The following is a 25721-nucleotide window of genomic DNA, read 5'->3' on the forward strand; positions in this document are numbered from 1 at the left end:
AGAAGTTGTTGTGGTTTGTTGAATTTTAGGAGATAATAAAATAATTTACTGACTTGATTAGAACTGAGTACAATAAACTTCTATTTATAATAGAGGAACACAAGTAGAATTATATTACAATTAAACTACCTTAGTCCCAATTACACTCAAAGTCTGACACCAAAAGATAAGTCATAAAATAATTAAACAACTTATATACTATGTCATAGCTAATTTTTTGTTTTTATTTTCATTATTGTTGATTAAAAAATATTTATAAACTATCTCTTTTTTGTCTCTTTTAAAAATATTTAATTTTTTGTTTACTTAATTTTAATGATTTTATTTAATAATTTAAAAAAAGTAGAGACTTATTTTTATTTACTACATTGGACTATTTTTATATTGTTTTCTTTATTATTTTATATATCATCATTTATTCTAATACTTTGATTTATTTTATTTACCTTTTTTGTTTATCATTTTAAATTTTAATCTATTTTTTGTAAATTTATACATGTTGTTTAAATAAATGTTTTATATTCCTTTTAAAATTATTATTATTATTATATTTTACTATGATTTGTTTAACAATGTGCTTTATTTACTGCTGATCATTAATAATATATTTTATATTTTATATTTTATATTCACCTTATTAAATTAATTTTTAAAATTATTCATTTCTATTTTATTTTATTTTTATTTTTTTATTTTTTATTTTTGTGTATCTTTTGATACTTCACATTTGCGGTCTTTGCATGGTTATAATGCCACCGTTTCCTACAAAAATTTAAAAAATCTAGCCTTCGGATTTTATTCCAATATGGCTATTAGTCAGTGTAATATTTACTCTCACTATTTCAACTAACAGTAAAACCTTATAATAGTGGATGTGCTAATTATGAATAAAACCATTAGTAAACTACTTGAACAGGTCATAACTTCCATGAACTGGTCTTAATAGTAGAATCTATGTAATTATTGATTCCTACCTCTTCCTCTCCAGGTGCTTCAACTCTCCTAGTGGTAATCTTCACTTCTCCATCACCGAAACCCTTGGTTCCATGTTCACCAGAGATGATCTCATATCACCATAGACACTTAAATTTATTACCAAGTATTACTTGTCTAAATTTGTTACATTCTCTAATTTATCACCTTGATATCGTGACTTTGCCTCTTCTTTCTCTGTCTATATCTTGATTAATGTAGGAAATAATGAATTAATAACGACAAAAATATGCTATGGATGAGGAGATGGCTACTTTACTTTTTCGTGGTACTTAGAGTTGTGTGACTTGTCCGCTTCTAGGTGTCTACTATGAAATATCATTCTCTACAATGTGTATTATATAAAAATAAAATAGAAATCCGATACGTTTATTAATTATGAAAAATAAAAAAAATAAAAAAAACCATTAAAATTAAAAGTAGGTATTTAAAATTATTTTTTAATGAAATAATACCTTTATTTATATAGTAATGGGATTTATTATTGATAAATAATTCTAGAACCCACTAATTGGGTAAAATCACCTTAAAGCATTTGAGAATATTCCCACCACACTCATGTAGTTATTACGGAATCTAATAACAAATCTCATAAATACATAGAAGCGACCTTTTGTGGATTCGAATATCCCATTTTTGGGTCAAAGCGAAGAATCAAGTTATGACTCCTTAGCTTTCTTTAATAATTCTACCCCCTCTCACTCTATCATTTTCGCGCACGCGCCTTTTAATTCTTAATTTAATGGGCCCACCTTGACTTACTAAATCATTCCATCGCGGTACGTTTAGCAGCAGATGTGGGACCGGTTTATGAGCCTAAAATTAGATCCGTCGGATGGAGCATGCTGGACGACGCGCTCGATCTTCCCAAAATTGCTAATTTTCCATCTCGTTCAGGGCGCGTCGACGATTTTTTTCCTTTTTTCCTGTTTAGGCAACGCGAGGCGGCAATTGGAAGTCCTTGGCGGTTGAATTCCTGGCAGGAATCCGCCTGGTAAGCGGCTTCTGCCGCTTTATAATTGATATCTCGTTTGGGAGGGAGGTAGAGGTGTTGGGGGATCAAGATCTCTGTTTCCCTTTTGCTCATTGTTAGTGTTCTGCGAGAAGGCTTCCGTAGAAGGGCATTGGTGATTTTCTGGATTTCTCCTTGACTTGCTGCTGTGGCTTGTGGGTTTCTAATTTCAGTATTAGTTTTTTTCTTTTAATTTTACTCGTCTTTTTTTTTTTTTTTGTATGTTTTCCTCCTCTTGGGGTGAAGATTTGTCGTGATTTTCCTTTGTTTCTGTGTTTGAATTGTGTGGCTTTATTTTGCATGTGTTTTTTTTAATGAGTTTACTGATGACATGCAATTGGTGGAAGCTATGAGCTAGCTTTCAAATTTCTTCCGAATATTTTAAACTTATGTGCGCTGCTCAACCTCTGGGTCTTTTTGCTTGCTAGGTTGAAATGTTTCGGAGGTGTTGTTGTAAGGCCTAGGCTCTATTGGTCTATAACTGGTCTTTTATTGGCTAATGGGCTGCTTTCAGTCGAAGAGTAGAAAACCGTTCCCAGGATTTGAAGACCCAGTATTGCTAGCTTCCCAAACAGCTTGTAAGTATTTGGATTAGTCTCATGAGCACCTTTCTTTCTTGATTTTTACTCTTGGTATAAACTGCTTGGATCTATCATGCAAGTAAATGAGTCATGTCTCATCAAGGATTCCAACAAGAATCAGTCGCTTGAAACAGAGCACCAAATATCCGTGCCTCTTATTAAATCTTGCATCCTTTAATTGCCATCCAACAAGAATTCATTCAGCGGGCATGATTAAACATCCTAATGCTCATTAGTTTGGCATATGTAGGAATGCGTGACGAAGTATCTTGCTTTCAATGATGCTATTTTGCAGTTAGTGTTAGTGAAGTTGAGGCGCTGTTTGAGCTGTTTAGGAGCATTAGCAGTTCTGTAATTGATGATGGGCTGATAAACAAGGTAATGTTAATGTATGCCTCTCTGTATGGATTTTACATAAGGTCTTTAATAGTTTTTGCTTGCCTGTATGTGTCTTTCCCTTGCTTAAAGCTGCAAAAACTTAGGGTCTCTGCTTGTTCATGTTTGAGCAGCTGTTATTCCAATGTCTCCTATACACCATCCCTTCTTAGAAAAAACATTAATTGTTAACTGGTTTGGCGCTGTCTCAAATTGTGAAGTAGGCCATCAATTTTACCTGATTATTATTTTTTTTACCATCAATTTTTTTTAAACATTTTAACCCCTGTTTTCTTTCCATTTATAAGTAAAAGGTTAGTAAGGGGAGCATTCTTAATAAATAAGATAATAGACTAGCTTTTTTGAGGGTTTTTCGCATATTAGCTATTTCAAATGTGAGCTTAACATTCTTATCTGGTATGTTACATTTTGATCAATTGGTTGGTGGTTGTCTTCTCCAGGATTGACAACTTGGAATAATGTTACAAACAATTTAAAATAAACATCGACTTAGCATAACTTTATTCAGTTTTTGCATATGCAGGAAGAGTTCCAACTGGCCCTTTTCATGAACAGAAAGAAGGAGAACCTATTTGCAAACCGGGTACCACATTGTGTATCTCTCTCTGTTTATTTATTAGCTTTGTAATGAAAAAAACATGAGGCAGGATTCGGCCTTTGTCTCAATAGGCCACATGGCGAGGTTTTTAGTGTGATGTCTTGGCGTTAGGTCTCACCAGGGGAAAAAGGGTGTAGCGTGCAAGTAATCGATGCTTAAAACAGAAAAGAAAATAAAAAGAAATGGGGGATGGAAAAATTGAAGATCTATTAATTGACCTAGTCATGCAGGCAGCTTGTTTCTCAAACTGAAAAGGGTCTCAGCACATTTAATAACCCCTACTAATTCTTTGAACTTTGTACTGCATTACATAAAATATTTGAATTTGAGCCTCTTAAATCAATTAATGTTCAATTAATGCCTGCTGATTGAAAACCAAACTCTTATATTTGGGCTTTCAAAATCAAGTCCATAATGTGGACATTACTGTAAATTCTCTCTCCCTCTCTTTTTCTCTCCCTGTTCTATATGCTGTTTCTGATCTTTTTTCCATATTTGTGGCAGATATTTGACCTCTTTGATGTTAAGAAAAAAGGTGTCATTGATTTTGGTGACTTCGTTCGAGCGCTTAATATCTTTCACCCTAATGCTCCACCAGAAGATAAGATTGATTGTAAGTTGATTGTTTATTATGCATTAATTATGTATTTGGTACAGTTCTAAAAGAACCAGACTGGATTGGTGAGTTCTAACCTGTTGAACCATAGCCTCTCTTTGGCTCTTACAAGAATTAAACCCATTGTTCTCTAAAAACTGGCCAAACCAGCTGGAATTTTCAGGCATACACTGAACTGGCTCAAGTACTCATACACTCTCAGTGTGTGATTACTCTTGGGAAGACTGGAACCCTAGACTTTTCATGGACACTGCATGCTATGAACCAAATTCCATTCTGCTATATGCAATAATGTGAAAAATGCATAAAGGTATTTATATTCTAGAACATATTAGTTGTTGTGAGCCATGCTGGTCTAATCACTGGTTAAACCTAGCTGAACCAGTTGAATCAGAACTAGTCTAGCTGAACCAGCTGACCAATCTATTTTTATGATTGGGATATGAAACTTCTCTTATGGAAGCCCCATGTGGAAACCAATAAACAAATAAGTTGCATTGATTTATCATAACCCATTGTGTGTTTATCTTCCCTTTTATGAAGCAGACACAAAAGGTCTTAAGGTCTTATATAAACAGGATCCACAATAAAACTAGTTCTACTCTCAATTTATTTCTTCCTTTTTTTTTTTCTTGTTATTCTAACATCAATAAATTATGCACACACCAGCTAGCCCTCATCAAGATTTTATCACAAGGCCTTGTGCGAAGTTGTACCAAGAAACCTTGCAAGTGGCTATTTATGAAAGCCCCTTCCTCCTTTTCCTTCTCCATCTATTTCAGTCAGTGTTGAAGTCCTTGTAACCTTGTTTGGTATGATTAAATGGGGTCAGCCATAATTGGTTTAAAGGAGGACTCAAATCGAGCTTACTTGTCATCAATTTGCCCCAGTTGGTAAAAACTAAAAATTGGAGGCACCTTAAAGAGAAAGAGACTCAATCAAATGAGAAGGAAGCTGAATTTAAGACTTTCTACTCTACGAATTTGAGTTTTAAATATTGAAAAGAAGGAATTTATGTCTAAAAGGTGAAAGACAGGTCTCATTATTTTCAACTTATTTCTCTTTTGAATGAGCTTCCTCTTTTAGTTGAGTCTTCTTCCTCTTCTTTCATTAGCACAAGTGACAGGGGAAAGACAGGTCTCATTAATTTCAGCTTATTTCTCTTTTGAATGAGCTTCCTCTTATAGTTGAGCTTCCTTCCTCTTCTTTCATTAGCACAAGTGACATTAAGATGTTCTTGTATTTGTAAGTATTTTTGAACTAGCTCTTTCACATTATAATGTACTGCATATTAACTGCCCCATCCCTTCTTTCTGCATGGGGAGGGCAGCGTTGCCTCTTCTTTCTGTCATTGGACCCTGGGATCTTGTGGACAACATGAAGAGGCCTACATATCGGCCCTTTAATTTGAAAAAAAAATAATAAATAAAATACAGAAGTGAAAGGGTATAATTGTATGTTTGTTTTTCTCTGTATGATAATGTAATTGAGAGTTTGTAATTGCCCACTAGATCTTAATTATATAGCTCTATGTGCACATTAGATCTTAATTATATGGCTCTATGTGTTCATTAGATCTTAATTATATGGCTCTATGTGAAGATATGATATCTGAGATGCTGTAGTTGGATATGTGGCATATAAGAAGGTCGTATTTGAAACTACTGTTTTTTTTTTTTTTAAGGTCATATTTTAAACTAATTTTTTTTAAGGTCGTATTAGAAACTACTATTTATTTTTTTAAAGTCCTCGCAGCTTCTTTGATGGCTTGCTCATGGAGCTTCCATATGGAAGGCTTAGCTGTCTATAATGTGCCTCTGTAACACTACTTAGAATATTGTCTGGTTTATACTGCTTCATTTCAATCATGGTTTCTGATTCCATGCGTTGCCTTCCTCAGTTTCATTCAAGCTTTATGATCTGGATGGTACGGGCTTCATTGAACGACAAGAGGTCTGTTGATGACAGTGCTTGTGTTTCTTTTTTCTTTGTCTCTTTTCTTTCCCCAGTCTTGCTTATCAGCTAAAGAATATTTAATTTGTGTTCCTTTATCAGTGAAAGGCAAACACTGCTTAAATTGTTAGTTGAACAACTGAACTAAAAAAATCAGGGTTTTCTCTGAGTAGCCATTGTAGATAACAGTTTTGAGTGACGATTTGATCATGATATGTTGATAGAGAGCTATGATTCATAGATTCTGGGAAGTATTTTATGTTCTCCCTGTATTAAATTCTGAAACAGAAAATCATGAGATGTAGTTTGGAGGGATTTTTTTCTTTTCATGTGGGTATGACACTTTTTTAGGAAACTAATGGGGTTGATGCATCTGAAATAGAACTAACTTGGTCTATCCTGTACAACAAATGAACTAATCTTCACCAAGGATACATGGTGACTGTGGTCTACCTATCACACTTTTTAATTCCTGAGCGCAGAACCTCAACTGTGTCATGTCTGTCATGTTCAGTCCCACTGATGACCCAAATAAAATCAACAGTTTTTTTTCTTTTACAAATAGGAAAAAGAGAAAAGTAGTAAAAAACATCCTTATCTGGTTTCCATTTGGAGACAGAATTTTTTCCCGCCTGTAGCTAACCTATATTATTTGCTGTTTCACTGTTCTTGTATGTCACATACTGGCGTTTACCCATACAATTGTAATTTTTATTCCTGGTAAGTAAGACACTTGACAGTGTAACTGGCAGAATCTCTTAAAACTCACAAGTGGTTAGCTGTTTTTTGTACTCAGGGAGGTCATCAACAATGTGTGCTATAAATAGAAATTTTAGTCTGTATGTTTTTGCAATTGCCTTTGGTGTTTGTGCTGGAGGTACGATGAAAATTATGGGCCAAATTTGTTTCTGAGCACATCTAATTTTTTTTAACAGGTCAAGCAAATGCTTATTGCTCTTCTATGTGAGTCAGAGATGAGATTGGCTGACGAGACAGTCGAGATAATACTTGATAAGGTAAAGCCATTGGAACTTTTATGAGTTGTAATTCCATAGTCTATAGTCTATACCCATCAACTATGAAAGTGGTCCTACTGTTCTCCTTTTGAGCTGTCTTTCCAGCTTTCTTTTATAACAGTTCCAGCTTATTGAAACAGACATTTTTGGAGGCCGATGTAAATAATGATGGCAAGATAGATAAATCTGAATGGCAAAATTTTGTTTCCCGCAATCCTTCATTGATGAAGGTTATGACCCTTCCATATCTCAGGTTAGAACTTGCATAGTTTCTTTTAATCGATACCTTGTAGAAAAGTTTTGGCCACTTGTTAGGCGAGCTCCAAGTTTGATATTTATCACTCATGCAGGGATATAACAACAACATTCCCAAGCTTTGTTTTCCATTCGGAAGTTGATGAAATTGCCACCTGACAGGAAGTGTCACCGAATTCTTTGCACCTCACTGCAGCTGAAACTCAATTTGTTATCTTCCAAAAGCATGCTGGAATCTGTTTGGGTGAAAGAGGAGCTGCATTTGCATCCCTGAAGGTTGAAGGCAGAATAAAATTGATCTGAGTGTTCTGGATGTAGATTATCATTTTTGGAGGGTGGTTTTGAACTGGAGGCTATCATTGTTGTGGTTTTCCCCTGTGGGGTGAATATAACATTTTTTGTAGCTAGTCTTTTGTTACAATATAGTTTCTTCTTTGTACGAGGAGATTCAACAAAAAATTCAGTCTGTGGATTTAGGCAACTTTACACAGGATCCACAGGGAAATACTCTCTCACTCTGCTTCGAAGTTCACTTAATCAGGAACCCATGAAACTAATTTTATCAGAAAGCCGGCAGGGTATTTTCCCTTCAGGAAAGTAAATTATAATGAATGGCACTGCTATACTTGTTTGAAAATCAAGATGTTGGTGCCAAGGAACAAATATCTCATTTGTACTTGGAACAAAATGGAGCTCGCATCCTGTGATACAATACGTCCAAGAGAAGTTACAATAAACAGGTGCCACAATCCAAAATATATTCTGGGTGAAAATACCACCAACCCCATGTTAAGTGTTGGATATGTTCCGAGATAGGCCATAAAGAGAATGAATGCCCAAAAGAAAGGACTACATCTGAATAGAAAACAAATTACTGTGAACCAGTACTCTTCAAAGAGAGATTCTGATGATGAATGTGTTGACAATACAGATTGGCTGAACCGGTTTTACATATCTTGAACTGGACTGGATTGGCTGAACCAGTTTCAAAAGTTACTATTGTGTAACTTGGAAGAAGAAGAAAAGGCATGAGAGCTCAAGAAAGGGAAGTAAAAGAGAAAGAGAAGAAGATCAAGGCAGAAGATCAGACAATGATTTTATGCCTGATGATACATGTTAAATTTATGGAAATGAGAAATATTTCATTGACTTATTATAATCAGAGTATATGCACATCTATTTATAATAGAGGAAAGTTATAGAGTTCAATTATAATTAAACTACCTTTGTCCCAATTACATCCAAACTTTAATACTTAAAAATAAGTCCTAGCATAATTAAATAACCTAATATAAATAGAAAACTAACATGACTAAAATACTTTTAAACTAAAACTCTTCTGTGAGACCTGCTTCCATAATAATTGTAGCTCTGTAAGACTTCTTATTGTGTAAGACTCATAATGCCACCTCATGTGATCATAGGGGGTCCATATCTTATGGGATTGGACCCATATTCCAACACACTTGGATATATGAGCCTTCCTTTGTCTTATGGGCTTGTGCCCATCTTCCAACACACTTGGATATGTAGGCTTTCCTTAGTCGTGTGGGCTTGGACCCATCTTCCTACACTCCCCTGTCAGTACCTAACCAATACAACCCGAAAAGACTAGTCGATTAAGTGAAACCAAGGACCCACACTTACACTCACCCCGCCAAATGCAAAGACCAAATCAAATCCAAAGACCAAACCAAATCCAAACAAACCAAAGTCTCCTCGGGGAGTGGAGTGTCAAATGCCAAGTACTAAGCCATCCACACCCAATAGACTAGTCAATTAAGTGGGACCAAGGACCCATACTTACACCCACCCCGCCAAATGCAAAGACCAAACCAAATCCAAATACAAATATAAAGTCATGTAAGTACCTAACCAATACAACCCGAAAAGACTAGTCGATTAAGTGGGACCAAGGACCCACACTTACATCCCCTCAAGTTGGGGGTGAGGGAACATCATGAACTCTTAGCTTGCTGTAAACTATGTATAGGATCTTCTCATATAAAATGACAGTCCTCCATATCTTCCAACACTCCCTCTCACGCTGGTGCTCTCTTCCATGAGGCCCAACTGACATAAGATAAGTGAGAGTAAAATCACTCCAAGCTGTATGACATTGTCTATATGCAATGCTCAGAAGCGTGATAAAACTCCTCCATCACTGTGTCCCTCCACAGACAACGACTCTCAAGTGGTAGTAGTAATAAATGTCAATTAAGGGGGATAATATATATGTAGTAATAAACTCCTCCATCATGGTATCCCAATTCGGGCACCGACTCTCACACGTAGAAATGGGTGATAAATGCCTGTCTTACACAAGACAACGACGTGATATGTGATAAATGCATGTCATTCACGAGACGAAGATAAAAGATGTGATAAGTGGGTAATGCCTGTCATATATATATATATGTATATATATATATATATATGTATATATATGTATGAAAAGTCTCAATGGATTTAAAACACCCATATATGTGATGGACTTAAACTCCCAACCGAAGCAACACGCAAAAGGTTGGTCCAAAGATGTATGTAAGAGTCAAATAAAGGATGGTAAGAGTAAGGTTATCAAATAACCAGGAAGATAGGATGCTGATGCCACCACTTCTTCACAATAGTTGCAACTGAAATGGGCCTACGCCCATATAACACGAACCAAAATAATAAAAATCCTTGTAAAAGGACCTATGAAATAATCCGATGTGAATATTTGTACCAAATAATATTTTGACCAAGGAATATGTTACAAATACCTCAAAATAATAATCCAGTCGGAGAAATAGAATCGAGTCAAACCGAGTAAGGTACACCAATAATTACCACAATTATTACTACGAGTCAGGATTCTTGATCTTATATTTTCTTTGCTGTAAATTTTTTTTTGTTAGATGCAAAAGCTTCATCTTTTGTGCTCCCCCTTTCTTGAATATTTTGGTCACATAAAACTTACCACAACATATGGAATAAAATACCTCTTTCTTGTACTTCTCCCCCTCAAGCTGGGAGGTAATGACAGTGTTCCTAGCTTGAACCAAATAACATAAATGTAGAAACCGAAAAAGGGGTAAGTGAGATATTTTCCTGATATGGTTGATCAATAACAGCAACTCAAAAAGTGACACAAAACAATCAACTTAAATACGGATTTTTCAGTGCAATAAGATACCAGTATGACCTTTGATTCTTCCAATGCGAATATATCCTTAAATATAGATCAGATTGACATAAAATTTTCTCATTATGAAAATAGATTTAAATACATTTTATCCAAGTATAACTTCTCTTCATAAAATATACTTCTATTGAGATATATAATCTGATAGATTTCAGTCTCTATAATCTGGCCGAACTAAGTACTCATTCTCCTTTTGCAGCATGACCATTGACTCTTCCAAGATCAATATCTCTATATAAAAAACTCAGATCGAGAATTGGTCGAATAGGTATGAAAATAGACTTACATATATTTCTTGTGATATATAATTCTCCACATTAAGTCTCGTTCTTGATAGCATAAAATAGCTCGGAAGTTGAAGCTTTCTGCGGCTGTTCAAACCTCTTTTGCAATCTGACCTTCGTTGCTTCAAATATCAATTTCTCTTTGTAGATAACTCCAATTGGAAAAAAAATTATTTTTCCTTGGAAAGTAGACTCGAATATCTTTTTGTCAATATATAATTTCCAATATGAAAAACTCACTATATAAGTAAAAATGTAAATCAAATAATAAGTATAGGGACTGAAAAAAGAGAAATACGAACCTATACTGCTAGAGATAATAAATAAAAAAAGATCACATTACCTCTGTGGATTGGCTGAGTCAACTCATAGAACCTTGTCTGATACCATGTTGAATTTATGGAAAAGAGAAATACTTCATTGACTTATTATAATCAGAGTACATGCACCTCTATTTATAATAGAGAAAAGTTGTAGTCCAATTACAATTAAATTACATATGTCCCAATTACACCCAAACTCTAAGACTTAAAGATAAGTCTTAGCATAATTAAATAACCCAATATAAATAGAAGACTAACATGACTAAAATACCTTTAAGTTGAAACTTTTCTATGAGACTTCCTTCTATAATAATTGTGGCTGTGTAAGACTTCTTCTTGTGTAAGACTTCTTATTGTGTAAGACTCATAATGCCACCTCACGTGATCATGGTGGGTCCATATCTTTTGGGCTTGGGCCCATCTTCCAACACACTTGGTCGTGTGTGCCTTCCTTGGTCGTGTAGGCTTGGGCCCATCTTCCAATAATATAGATGGTCAAAATGAAATTGGCATGGAAGAAGAAATGGACTTATCAAGCGAAAGTGAGGAAAATTGAGGAATAGGAGAAAATAAATTGATGCCATGATGACAGAAATGGTAGAAATGAACTTGACATATAATAAGAAATAGAAATAGAAGTTAGAAGAGATGAAGACAAAGAAAAGGGAAAGGTCAAGAGGTTGAGAAGGGGAATGATCAAAGGCCAGGAGAGGAAAAAGAAATGGAAGAAGAAGTGTCTCGTGCAAAGCCTCACATTGTCCAACAAGTTTCAAAGATTAGTAGGGAAGGAGTCTCTGGAGCCTGAGGGAGAAGCAACCCCAAAGAGATGATTGAGAAAACAAGCCTGAGTGATATGCAAATGGACGTGGCATAGGTGATATAGTCGTAGACGGATGCGGCACAAGTGATACAATCGGCATAAGCTAGCTCAATATGCTATACAAGCAAAAAGGGGTATAGTGGCAACATTGCCAAAATGGGGTTTCCAAAGAGGTATGGCAACCCACATCATTAAAATGCCCACCTAGGGGCTACAACGCCTTTAGTCGGCTTAGAAATGTGAAACAACCAAAGCACTACTGCAACAATAGCAGTAGGGGCATGAATGTGCGCACAACCAACAACTACTGAGCAGGTGCGCATGAGAGTGAGCAGCAAATGCACATGTGAGGAGGAGAGCAGATGCTTAGTGTTTAGTTGTGGAGCCTAATTAACACCTTACGCTGAGTCGGTACGCGGATCAACCTTCGTAGTAAGGTCATTGTGGGGGTTGGAAGGGGGGGGGGGGGGGGGGGGGAGCCCCCGCTAGATCCACGATATATTGATTGCTATTTTATTAAGGGTAGTTTGGAAATTTTATATTTGTAATCCAGTTGCCCTAATTTTCTCTTTATATTTGGGGACATTGTTATTAAGGCTTTTATCACCTGGAGTAAGATCATCGAGGAGGATCAACAATTGCTGCTAAGAGAGGTTAGAGTAGTGATTTCTTTTGTAAACTATTTCATCTTCATAGTGATTACTACAGTGGCGGAAGATGAGACGTAGTCTCACCTTGAGGCGAACCTGTATAAATTTTGTGTCTTTCTACGTGCTTGTTTATTTTTTTTTACGTTTATTATTATTGCTCTCAATAGTTTGGAATTAGGACGTCTAATTCCTAACACTTAGGAGGCACACGGGCACATGCATGCACGTGGGAGGCTGGCTAGCTAGTTGTTTGGGCTTACCCAAATGAATATGGTAGGGTTATCTGATATGATTTAGGCATTTGTGATAATGCCACATTAAAATTTGAACAAATAGGAGATTTACGTGGATTAGGTGAAAAATCTCATAGGTTAGAGTATGATAAAGGGATGAGGGTTTATCCCTATTTTGCGTATATATAAGCTTTAAAAATTGATGTAGAATATCCTTTTTTGTGTAAAAGATTCTCCATTACAGTCAAGAATGAGTTTCTTGAATAGGAGGCTCACTAGCCTACTTTTCATCTGGAGTAAGTTAGGCCGCACATTGAGGTTCTAGGAGTGATTTCTCACTCAATCTATTGGCGTTTACAATTGGTATCAAAGCTAAGGTTTAGTTTAAAAGAATTGAAATAAAAGCAAAAGCAATTCAGCCTTGGCATCCTCGGAACCAAAGAAAATTTCCAAAAATAAATATTATTTTGCCTCTTTTGAATTGAGGTTTGAGAAGGTAGAGTGCAAATGCTCGAGTTGGGAGGAAAAGATTCAAGAAGTTGTAGATGCCTGAGAATATAGGCTTGAGGCAGTTCAAGGGTTAGAGAATGATGTTTATACCACTATTACAATGCTAAAAGAGGACATGTGCAACAACCTAGACAAGATGCGAATGGAATGGAAGAGATGCGGATGGGAATGATGATTCTCAAGCGAACCATCCTAAATTGGGGAAGTGTTCCTATGGAAATGAAAATCAAGGTTCTAGAACCTAAATAGTACAATGGCGTACGAGATCCAAAAGTGATCCAAAACTTATGGCAAAATGGAGCAGTACTTTTAAGCTTCCAAACTTGCAAATGAGGAAGGAAAAGTTAGTACTACTTCTATTTTCTCACTAATGATGTTATCTTGCGATGGAGAAAGAGAATTAGTGATGTTGAGAATGGAGAAGACTAAGTAGACACTTTGGAAGATTCAAACGTGATTTGAAGCTCTATTTCTTGTCGAAAGATGTCAATTACCAAACAAGGAAAGAGTTGCTATCATTACGACAAAAGGGTCGATTCGTGAGTATATTCAGTAATTTACTTCGTTAATGCTGAGTATTCCTAACAGGACTAGTGGGGATTGGTTATTCTCTTTGGATTTTTTGAGAAAATTCAACAAAAACTTTGCCTGCATTATTGATGGTTTGAGCATTAATAATATTTATATTTTAAAATAATACTATATTTTATTAGACATTGGTATTTTATTAAATATTACATATGGCACATATTATGTTTTAATATAATTTTTAACTTAAATATTATAATTATTATCTATCTACAAGATGGAGAGATGAAGGCCAATTATATTTTATATACCAATGTAACCTCATAGTTTACTTGATCTATTAGAGAAAGAAGAAACATTTGAACAAGACAAGTATGAGGGCATTTCTGTAATTTTCTCTGATGCATCCTGCCAAACCATATTAGTTTGCTCCTCTCTCTAAAATTAAATGCAAGGCATGAGTGGCTGATCCGCAGTCAGCACGACCATACTGAATTCCTCCACAATTGCAGTTATCTGAATTTGTCTCTCAGCCTGTACTCTTTCCATTCGTCTGCGGTACTTCGCGCTTGGATTTGACCCAAACATGGCGTTTGCCGGTGCCGGAAACATGATGGTCGCGCCACCCCTGAAACCCAGCTCCAGGAGAGTTGTATCTCGGATGAGGATTTCTGCTGTACAGGCTGCTGAGTCAGAGGAGAAGACTAAAGTGAAAGTGGGCTCCGCGGATTGGTCTATTGATAGCTGGAAATCCAGAAAAGCGCTTCAGTTTCCTAATTATCCCAACCAAGAAGAGCTCCAGGCGGTTCTGAAAGAAATCGAGAGGTACCCGCCTCTAGTTTTTGCTGGAGAGGCGCGTAAACTGGAAGAAAAACTCGCGGATGCCGCTGTTGGTAAGGCTTTTTTGCTTCAGGGAGGGGATTGCGCCGAGAGTTTCAAGGAGTTCCATGCGAATAATATCAGGGATACATTCAGGGTTTTGTTGCAGATGGGAGTGGTTTTGCAATTCGGAGGGCAGATGCCGGTTATCAAGGTAAATATTTTTTCTCCCTTTTCTTTCTTTCTATCTTTTTTTGATGAATTTTTTGGTGGCACCTTTTATAATGGATTTGTTTAGAGTAATGTACGCATTATTTTCCTTTTTCTGGAACGAGATTATTATGCTAAATCGTTTTTTTTTTTTTTTTTTTTTTTTTTTTGGATATGCTAATTTATCTGGTGGTTGGACTTTGGAGTATGATGCATGCTATCGGTTCATCTCATTCATTTGCTCTTTTATCTTTTTATCTACAGAATTCTAGTTTATACTGTTTCTTAATTAGTGTTTCCTGAAGTTTTTGGAAAGGGCCTTTTTGTGTTTCTGTTGAGAACGACCAGATAAAATGTTCCTGTCCCGTTGTTCCACACTATGAAAATTGATGTGGACGTTCGTATATGTATTCATTTTTGCCGCTTCTCTCTTTTTCTTGAAGAATTGGTTTTTGCGAACATGGACCTGTAGTTTTCTTTTCTGTCAAGTGGTATTTTCATGTCAATGGAGACGTTTTTCTTTTAGTGTTTATGACAAAAGTTTTTTCTGATCTTTGAAATGATTCTGTCAATAAATATAGTTATTCTATCATTTTTCATTTTGGTTTTCAGTGTTGTTCCAAATGCTTGAGTAGTTACTGAAAAGTGAACTTCCAAGGCCGTAGTTGGTGTTCTCTTTCTTGTTTTTTATTTTATTTTGGATAATATCTTTTTTTCCATTCACGGAATATTAGAAGTAAATTGGCTTTTGTCTTGCATAATTCTTTAAGCTGTTTTCAGCAGTGTGTAGTTATCATTTTTAGTTTTGTTATACTCCAAGACGTGCTACTATCCACCTTTGATGTCATTCAGTATACTACTGATAATGGGAAAGTTGTCTACCCTAGCACATCCATACATAATTTATGTTAATCTCTTTCTTTCACACCTACACCTTTGAGGCCTTTAGGGGTTTCCACTACCTTCATCCTTGTTTTGTTATTTTTTTATTTAATTGATTTCCAGAATTCACTGCCTGAATGTGCACAATGGTTTTTTTTTTATGTGAAATTTGGGCTCAAGGCTCATGGAGTGCATGCTTGTAACCAAGTGACCAACCATGTCATTCATGTGTGGGTATGCTTGGTTATTTAGACAGATACTGGTTCTGATGAATGGTCAGACACTCTATGATGAGGCATGTTTTGGATCAGAAGTCCAACATTATTGATCTTTTTTCTTTTTGGAGTGGGGGGAAGCTGGAGATAGAGAAGACCATTCATCAAGGGTTCGAAAATCTACTCTAGTTATTAAAGCAGCCTAGTAAACATTTAGTTCCTGGAGGACTTGGTGCTCAGTGCTTCAGTGAGATTTCAACTAATTCTGTTTGATTCTTTGCTTCATATAACAGGTAGGAAGAATGGCTGGCCAATTTGCAAAGCCAAGATCTGATCCCTTTGAGACCAAGGATGGGGTGACACTACCCAGTTATCAGGGAGACAATATCAACAGTGATGTATTTGATGAGAGAGCAAGACTGCCAGACCCTGAGAGGCTAAAAAGAGCCTATTTGCAATCTGCAGGAACTCTGAATCTTCTTCGGGGCTTTGCCACTGGTGGATATGCTGCTATGCAAAGAGTCCAGTATTGGAACTTAGATTTCATGGAGCACAGTGAGCAAGGCGAAAGGTATACCTCAAAGTAAATTGTAGTGATGGTATGTAGAATGGATAGAATGCTGTATGCTGCAGTATTTGTAGTGTTGGTGTTGACCATTTTATAGTTACTATTGGAGACAGGTTTATGGAACTTGCACAGAGAGTTGATGAAGCACTAGGGTTCATGGTTGCAGCTGGCCTTACAACTGAACATCCCCTAATGACCACGACTGAGTTTTGGACATCCCATGAATGTCTGCTCCTGCCCTACGAGCAGGCACTGACAAGAGAGGACTCAACTTCTGGTCTTTACTATGATTGTTCAGCACACATGCTTTGGGTGGGCGAGAGGACACGGCAGTTAGATGGTGCACATGTTGAATTTCTACGTGGTGTTGCAAATCCTCTTGGTGTCAAGGTGATCCCAGTTATTTCAATGAGAGCATCTTCCTAGTTTGTTTTGACATTTGAACTGTTTTCTGATTGGAGCGGGTGCTGTGCTGTGCAGGTGAGTGATAAGATGGATCCCCAGGATCTTGTGAAACTCTGTGAGATTTTAAATCCTCGTAACAAGCCAGGAAGGATCACCATTATCACTCGAATGGGAGCTGAGAACATGCGAGTGAAGCTTCCCCACCTGATCAGAGCTGTTCGTCAAGCGGGGCTAATTGTCACCTGGGTAAGCGATCCCATGCATGGGAACACGATTAAAGCTCCATGTGGGCTGAAGACACGGCCATTTGATGCCATCAGGGTGAGTTTTCAAATTTGAATGTTACATTGGTTTCTTAAGATGGAGCAGATTCATGCTGATATATGCCTTTTCGTGTTATTCAGTCAGAGTTGAGGGCCTTCTTTGATGTTCATGAACAAGAAGGAAGCCACCCAGGAGGAGTCCACTTGGAGATGACTGGACAGAACGTCACCGAGTGCATCGGTGGATCAAAAGCAGTGACATTCGATGATTTGAGCTCCAGATATCATACTCATTGTGACCCCAGGCTGAATGCTTCTCAGTCTCTGGAGCTTGCATTTGCCATAGCTGAGAGATTGAGAAAGAGAAGGATCAGATCTGACAACGTCCTTTTAGGAAGGGGAATGTTTTAAGGAGGCTTACGGTGAGAGATTTTTGTATTTTGTGTTCTTTACATTCGTGTATGTCCCCAATGAAGGGTGTTTTTCTTCTCCTGTCTCTGAAAGGAAAAAGGAGATGAAAGAATAAGAAATTTTGCTTCTCATTCTGTAATTCTTACATCTGTTAACATTCATCAAGATTACTTTCATATGTTTTATCTCCCGTTAGTTTTACCATCCTCTTACTACAAAATCTGGACCTTTGAGAGTGTGCGGGAGAAGAAAAGAAGAGAAGGTACATAATTCTCCAAGTCTAATCTAGGTTCTTTTGTTGTTTGGATGTCTATATGTTTGTATTAGTTTTCTCCAAAATTTTGTTTGGGGCTAATTTTTTTTCTTTGAAGGTGATAAATTCTTAAATTTATCTTCTCTAGATACAATATCCTATTGACCTTTTATAGTATTTTTTAACAACCATTGTTAATGAAAACATTTTGATCTTTAAGTATCTGCATTTGTGTTTCATTAATATCTTCAATATTCATGCGTGTTATTTATCCTTCAAAAGAAAAAAAAAAAAACAGTTCATGGCTTAAAGTTTTGCTTTTTGTGTTAAAGTTTCACTTTTTCATAATAAGTTAGGTTTGTGATAAAGAGAAAGTTAAGTTTTTGTATGAAAAAGTGTGTGTTATGGGGGTGACATAGAGTTAAGCCAAGCTCGAACCTATGTTGGGTTTGAGCTCAACATACATTTAAAATTGCACAAATTATAAATTAAAAAAATGAATAGAGAGAATTTGGTAATGAGCTTACTACCATTGAACTGTATGCTATTACAGAGGAGTCCAAGAATTTGCAATGTCGATATATTAATATACAATAGCTAGCTCAATAGACCTAATAGAAAAAGAAAACTTCTCTATCCATAGCGTCTATTCTATTGATAAACAACAAGATTAGATGTCGAGGGACCCAAAATGGATGAATGATCGATCATATTTGAGGTTTGAGGTAAATGAGAGAAATCATCAACCACCTAAAGAGGGAACTCACAAAGGCAATTAGGGTAAAAGGTATTTTCATAAAAAAAAAAAAATGGTAACAAGTTAGCTTAGAAATCGACAAGCAGATCTCAAGTAAAAACTGAATTCAGTGAAGTTTTTCTAAGTTGAGTTTGAGCGACTTGCAAGTCAGTTTGGCTAGTTTTTTTATGTTTATGCATTATTTTTATCTTTGTGTATCCATTTCTTGCCTTGTGAACTTTATTTGTTTTTCTTATTTTTTGTGTTCTTTAAATGTGGTTTTTAGTTTTAAATTTTAGATTTTTTTTATTTTCATTATGCTTAGAGGGCAAACATTTTGAAATATGTTTCTACTATTATGAAGCATAGATTTTAGATTTGTAATATATTTACTTATACTAATGCTAAACAATAGTAATATGTTAATGCTATTATGCTTAGAGGAGAAAATTTTTGCTTCAATTATATTTTTTGGGAAGAAACACAAATGCTTGTATGTTGTGTGTGAAATATTATCCATGTCTAGTTAACCTATCTATCTGACCTATCTACCTACTCTTAAGTGTCTTGTAAGCTCTTAGAGAGGTCCCTTTGCAATCTCATTTTTGAGTTGTAGCATATGCCAATGTTTTACTTCTACATCCAACTTTTATACCCCAAGTTTATTCATTATTCCATGAAGAATTTAAGTTTTTCTTAGCATTGAAAGTATTTCCTACAAAAACTATTGAGGCTATTAGTGGATACTCTATTTACAATTGGATCTCTATTTAATGCATAGAGTTGTTGTAAGTTTGAGTTTGTTGTTGATCAAATCCATCCTCGATACTTGTTGAAAAGACAGAGTAAAGGTGCAAAGAAAAGTGAAATAAAGGATAACCACGTAAAAGTTATTCAAGTAGAGCCCCATGTAACAATTGGGGGTCACTTTGTCGATCTATGCAGAAACATGGTGAAGGTAACATCAAGAGCAACCAACCTAAACATATTTTGAAACATTATTTGTATTACATATTTATATGAATAAATTTTTTAAATGATTTTATTATATCCGATGGTGCATGTGTGAATGCTAGGGTATATTTTGTTTTTCTACCATTCTCAATACTAAATAACCACTTTGAGTAAAAGTTACGTTGTATTGGTAAAAACAGTAGTTTAGACTACCAACGTATTGCTTTGGGGTTTTATAGCTGCACTTTTAGGACTCCAAAGCTGAGCTTTTAAGGTACAAAGTTGTGCTTGTAAGGACCAAGGCTATACTTTTGATATCTAAAGGTGCACTTTGAAATCACAAGAAAATATCACTTTTGGATCAATGAGTATGTTTACTTTCTTTATATGTGTATCTACATTTGTTTTACACACATCTTGATGCTTTCATAGGAGACTAGAGCCTAAAATAGAATATACCAAATTTTAAAGGTTTTCCAAAAAAATACTTACTTTCATTAGCAGGGCCTTGTGTTTGCACATACCAAACCCTAGAGTTTCAATTGGGACAATATTTGAATTGCAAGTTTCCTTAATGAATATCAAAGATTTGTTGCAAAGGTTAGAGATCTGATAAGAGCCAGTTATACAATCATAGTTACTAAGAGCTTATGAAATAAAACTTTTTGAATATTTGAACCAACAATAGCTTTGGGCATCCTTGCAATAACATCAACCCTATCATTGCCACATATACTAATGCCATCACTTCTTAAAATGGCACATAAATAGCACTTAAAAAATATATAATGGTATACCTGTGAGAAGTCGATCTTTTCCCCAAATAAACTTATAATACAAGATTGGTATAATGAATACTCAACAATCTTTGTTGCACGTTATGGGCAATTGTGAACTCTATTGAATTCCCACATTTCAATGCCTACTATGTCATGGTGTACTTGCATTCTCTTTCATAAATGTTACCTTTGTAAAGTCAAATGAAACTCTAATTAATTCTTACTACAAGATAGGGTGAAAGGTATATATTCTCTTTGATATTTGTTTGTTACGTATTTCATTGAACACATAAATTGCTTACAAAGATTACAAATATATAACCTATACCAAATTAAAAGTTTAATATCATTTAAAAATATGAAAATATATTTTTTAACGTTTACCTTTTCAATCATGCATTTAACCAACATTCATCACCACAAACCTGGTTCACAATTTTTGATGAGTAATTATTCATGCTAACATAATAAAGACAAAAAGTAAAATAAATAAGATAAAGAGTTAGGGTTATATTGGGCATTGGTTACTTTGCATATATTTTTCTTTGGGGTCTTCTTGTTTTTTCTTTCATTTCCTTCAAATAAATCGTGAAAGGCGTTCCAGTACATGGACCAAGCTTTAGTAACCATACAATACACAAACCTTGTTTGTGGCCACTTGCTCTTTGAGTGCATCAACTTTAGTAACCATACCATCACACCATCACACCATAGTCGACTCTAGTGACGACACCATATCCCCCATGGTTAGCTCCATTGCTCATACTATTGTCCCCAAAGTAAGCTCCATTGCCCATACTATATCCCCATAGTAAGCTCCGCTGCCCATACCATTGCCCCCCATGGTAAGCTCCACTAATGATCATACCATTGTCCCCACAGTTAGCTCCATTGCCCACACTATCAGTTCCATTGTTAGTTCCATTGTCCTTCTTAGTGTTCCCATGGTTAGCTCTAATGACCATTCTAATGTCTCTGATGTTAGCTCCCATGACAATACTATTGCTCTGATTGCAAACTCCTAAACAAAAGTGGTTCAAAAGCCTTGTCAACACTCTCAAAATTGATTGTTAGGAGACTAGTCATTTTCATTAGCACCACTAGACCTTATTTGTGAACTTAGTTGTCCACGAGCATCTCACAGTCCATGCATTCTTTTCATCTTTGGCTATGGCCTATAAAATTCAACTTATTATCTTTTAAAATATTTAATGAAACATAATAATTCATCGACTATATCAAATAGTCAAATAATGTTTAATTGTTGTCCCTTGCTTCTCCTTGTCAAATGTCTATGTTTTTCTTCAATTCGTTAACAATTTCTTTTCAATTTGATATTTTCATAGTACAAAAGAAATATTCCATAAGATCAACTACACAAAGTAAAATCAAACTAAAATAGTCAAAATTGTTTTGGTTGCAATCAAACTTCCATGATGCAAAGTGCATTTTCTTTCAACATCGACAGTCCTTCATGTGCTTCCCCCACTTGAAAAAATTTCTGTCACTGGCTAATCTACAATGAATTACAAAATGCCAACTCATACATCTCTCTACATGATCAAGATTATATGAAAAAAAAAACATAAATAATCACACGGCTTATTCCCACCAAAGGGCATTTCCCTATTACAAGTGGGTGTTCAAGACATGTGCATCTTCCATAGGAAGAGACTATCATCATTTATTTATTAATCTATATATAAAATAACACATAAGATACAAATCCAACATCACCTACCACTCAAATCAAATCTTTCCTCAACAACAAGCAATATGAGCCACCATGTTTATAACTTGTCTCATCCCATTTTAGTACATGGGAAAAACTGATTTATTCACTAGTATGTCATTGACACCTAACTAGGCTCAACAATATTATGAATCATGCACTCATTAAACCATGCCTATAATATAACAAAGCACACTTTCAACAAACAAAGAATATTTCTTAAACATTAAAAGATTACAATAAGGAAATACCATGGGGTTTACCATGATGGCCATCATACATCCACATAAATGTCTAGTGTATTTTGTGTTGTCACTTCTTTTCTACATGGTGTACTAAAAATTGATAAATTGCACCATCTCAAGCATTTTCCAAGATCATCAACATATTTGTACAATCATACCATTGCTCGACTTCAAAAAATAAACCAAATTATAGAGAATGACAACTAAAATCTTTGCTAAATCACCGATGGTTACTTTCTCCGCACCATGTAACAATGACTCAAACTTCTGTAACAATTGCCCTCCATTTTAAAGATTCAGTTTTGAAAATCCTTTGCATAAATGATTGGCCTATATTATGTTCATCAAGTGGTACACCAAGCAACTTCAGTTCTAAGATCATTGCCACATCCTCATATACAAATTTATGATAGTCTTTTATTTTACTCATGGAGAGGAAAACATAAATGAATTTAGAAAGTAGTAAATGAACAACATAAATTACAAGCTTTTTTTTTTATCAGAAGTTAGAGAACTTTTGAAGAAACATAAAGAACCAACTACAAGAAAAACCATCAACATGCATTTACCAGTTGAACTTGTTAATTCCTCTCTTCTTTATATAATTAGCAAAGAGTAAAGTTACCTCTTCCTCTAGATATCAATTTCCTCTCTTAAGTTAGACATTTTTCTACAATTTATGAGAATCTTTGACAGTCTTTTATTTTACTCATGGAGAGGAAAAAGTAAATGAAATTAGAAAGTAGTAAATGAACAACATAAATTACAAGCTTTTTGTTATCAGAAGTTAGAGAACTTTTGAAGAAACATAAAGAACCAACTACAAGAAAAACTTTCAACATGCATTTACCAATTGAATTTGTTAATTCCTCTCTAACTTAAGAGAGAGAGAGAGAGAGAGAGAGAGAGAGAATAATAATTTATTCAAAATTAGCTTCTAATCAAGTCCAAAAATCATTTATGAATCTAGTAGGAGAAGAACAAGTAGTAGATATCTTATGATATTGGTGAGCAGTAGTATGATGATGTTCATTACCTTGTTGTTTAATATGTCAACAAAATTCAAATAGCATACTGCCAAGGAGTTTTTCCAACTGCTAAATTTTTCATGATAGTAATATTTTCCTACTTATGAGTTGAATAATTTTTGCTCAAGAGATGAAAGGCACGATAACTAACTACCTGATTTTTGCTCAAGGATGTCCTATGGTTTTGAGCCCCCTCTTCCATGATTGGTTGATTATCCCTTCCAAAGAGTATAGTCTATGAAGAAAAAAATAGATTTCTCATAAATTACTTGTAAATCATAAGGAGATTATCAACATATTATCTACATATTTTTACTCATTTAGAAACAAAATAAGAAGTGATTTGTAGGACTAGACACAAAAAGAGCCTTACAGGTTTAATACAAGGAATCAATTGTACAAATTACAAAGAATTAGAAAACATAGAAGAAAGATGGAAGCTAATAAGTGGGTAATAGAACCGACACCCATAGGTATAAATTGAATGTACAAGGCAGCATCATGAAGTTGAAAAAAAAGAAAGATGTTTTGAGGAGCACATTGAATGTTTGGATTTCTACTCTCCTATAGGGTCTTAATTTCCCTACTTTATGTGATTGTAGAATTTCTTTTTTTTTTCACTCGAAAAGATCGTTCTTTGATCGCTATGTATGCTTGTACTATTATAGCCTCATACAATACGAATCCGACTTTTTAACTTATTTCCAAGATGACTTACAAAAGGGTTAGAATCAATCTAAATGGTGAGTATTTGAAAATTCCTCATATTGTTCTTAAGTGTTTTGGTTGGAACCCATGAAGATGGGTCTACAACAACAAAAACAGTAGCTCACAATGGAATAAAATGTAAAATAGGAACTTATTTAAAGATGCTCTCTTGTTCACTTTTCTTCTCATCTTTTTTCAGTTCTTCTCCTCTCTTCAAGTTCATTTGTTTCTTCCTCTCTTCTACCACCACACAAAGCAAATGCAAATCCCTCTTCTATTCTCTCTTATTTGCTTTCTCCTCATCCCTATAAATTGGGTTTTTGATTTTTTACTCAACAATGTCATTAACTGACCTTTCTTTTTAACTTAATTGGATGGTATGGAGATGTTTCTGCCCATCCCATCCCTAACATTGTGCACCACATGACGTTCACCTATTCACTTTTGCGTCGTGATGGCACGACTCGTGTCACATAGAAATAGAAGCCATATTATGGGGTTTTTATCCTCACCCATGTCCTCGTATTGGGCATATTTTGTGCCCTTGGGTTGGGGAAACCTATCCCTGGTCGAAATCAACATTTTTTTTCTTGTCCTTCTCCTTGCAAAAAAACTGCCTTGTCCCCCTATCCCCATGTTCACCCAGGTGGTTTCTCATCAATTGAGATTCTAAATTAAAAAAATTAAGCGCATTGAATGCTAAAATAAAGTATAGCAAGTAATAAAATAATTACACACCACAAGGAGACAATGATTTTGTGTTCTCAATGTTCTCCTAATGGTAGTCACTGCTCAAGAACCCTTGCTCGAAAAAATTCTAATAATATGTTCTATTAGCTAAAAATTACAAAGAGATTTCATGCTCTCTTTAAACCAAGTGTAATCCTCAATTACACAAATTGATCTATCCCCAAGAGATTCAATACAAACTAGATTTTGGGTCTAGTTGACACCCTCTCTCTAAATTCCAGATTCTAGAATGCCAATTCTTCTAGCTGTAAGGTACTAGGTAACCTCTATTAAAAAGTTAAAAATACAAAGAGTAAAAAAAAAAAAACTTACAACTTTCGTTGTGGAGAGATAGCCCTTCTCCAAGAGATCCAAGCCTCCAAATCTTTAAGCACGTGAACTAATTGTATAGTAGTTTGATGAAACTTTGAATACAAAGAGAGTGAAGAGAAAATGGAAGTTTTAGGAAAATATGGAGTTTTTCACTTCAAAAGGATAAAATCAGAATATGAAGCTCAAAAATATTTTTTCAAAGGTTTGATATGCCAATATAAGCTCAACTTTTAGTCCTCTACGTATTTGAGAGCCTATTTATAAGGATTTTAGCCAAACTACTCATCTTTGTTGTTACCAAAAGGCTGCAAAAAGTATTGATCAATCAATAAAAAAAGGTAAGATCAATCAACCATGTATAACAACTATATTTTTTAGGTTCTCTAAGCCTATTGATCAATTAGGGCCTCAATTAACAAGTTTTCAACCTTTCAAAAACCCATTTTGATTGATCGATTTCAATCCCCACTTTTTTTATGGGGTGGTTGGGGGTGTT

At 35.2% G+C, this 25721-nt stretch overlaps 2 protein-coding genes across 4 annotated transcripts; both read left to right on the top strand.

Moving 5' to 3' along the window:
- Positions 1 to 1892: 1892 nt before the first annotated feature.
- On the top strand, positions 1893 to 7989 carry LOC137933891 (calcineurin B-like protein 1). 3 transcript variants are annotated; one of them, XM_068777982.1, is made up of 9 exons: positions 1893 to 1987; positions 2434 to 2583; positions 2882 to 2964; positions 3506 to 3565; positions 4085 to 4193; positions 6097 to 6149; positions 7085 to 7165; positions 7306 to 7418; positions 7516 to 7989. In XM_068777982.1, exons 2-9 carry the CDS (start codon positions 2505 to 2507, stop codon positions 7577 to 7579), a joined length of 642 nt encoding a protein of 213 aa, XP_068634083.1. In that variant the 5' UTR covers positions 1893 to 1987; positions 2434 to 2504; the 3' UTR covers positions 7580 to 7989. The 3 variants fall into 3 exon arrangements, with proteins under 3 accessions (XP_068634083.1, XP_068634081.1, XP_068634082.1); XM_068777980.1 differs by having other exon boundaries at positions 1906 to 2160; XM_068777981.1 differs by having other exon boundaries at positions 1906 to 2120.
- A 6450-nt stretch (positions 7990 to 14439) lies between these two features.
- Positions 14440 to 17932, top strand: LOC137933973 (phospho-2-dehydro-3-deoxyheptonate aldolase 1, chloroplastic-like). The gene is made up of 5 exons (XM_068778131.1): positions 14440 to 14988; positions 16375 to 16652; positions 16763 to 17039; positions 17130 to 17375; positions 17459 to 17932. Exons 1-5 carry the CDS (start codon positions 14542 to 14544, stop codon positions 17726 to 17728), a joined length of 1518 nt encoding a protein of 505 aa, XP_068634232.1. The 5' UTR covers positions 14440 to 14541; the 3' UTR covers positions 17729 to 17932.
- Positions 17933 to 25721: the final 7789 nt, after the last annotated feature.

This window comes from Aristolochia californica, unplaced genomic scaffold, assembly GCF_029961685.1.
Source record: "Aristolochia californica isolate CCGP_79_NKW_82.1479 unplaced genomic scaffold, dmAriCali1.0.hap1 SCAF_6, whole genome shotgun sequence".
Classification (NCBI taxonomy): domain Eukaryota; kingdom Viridiplantae; phylum Streptophyta; class Magnoliopsida; order Piperales; family Aristolochiaceae; genus Aristolochia; species Aristolochia californica.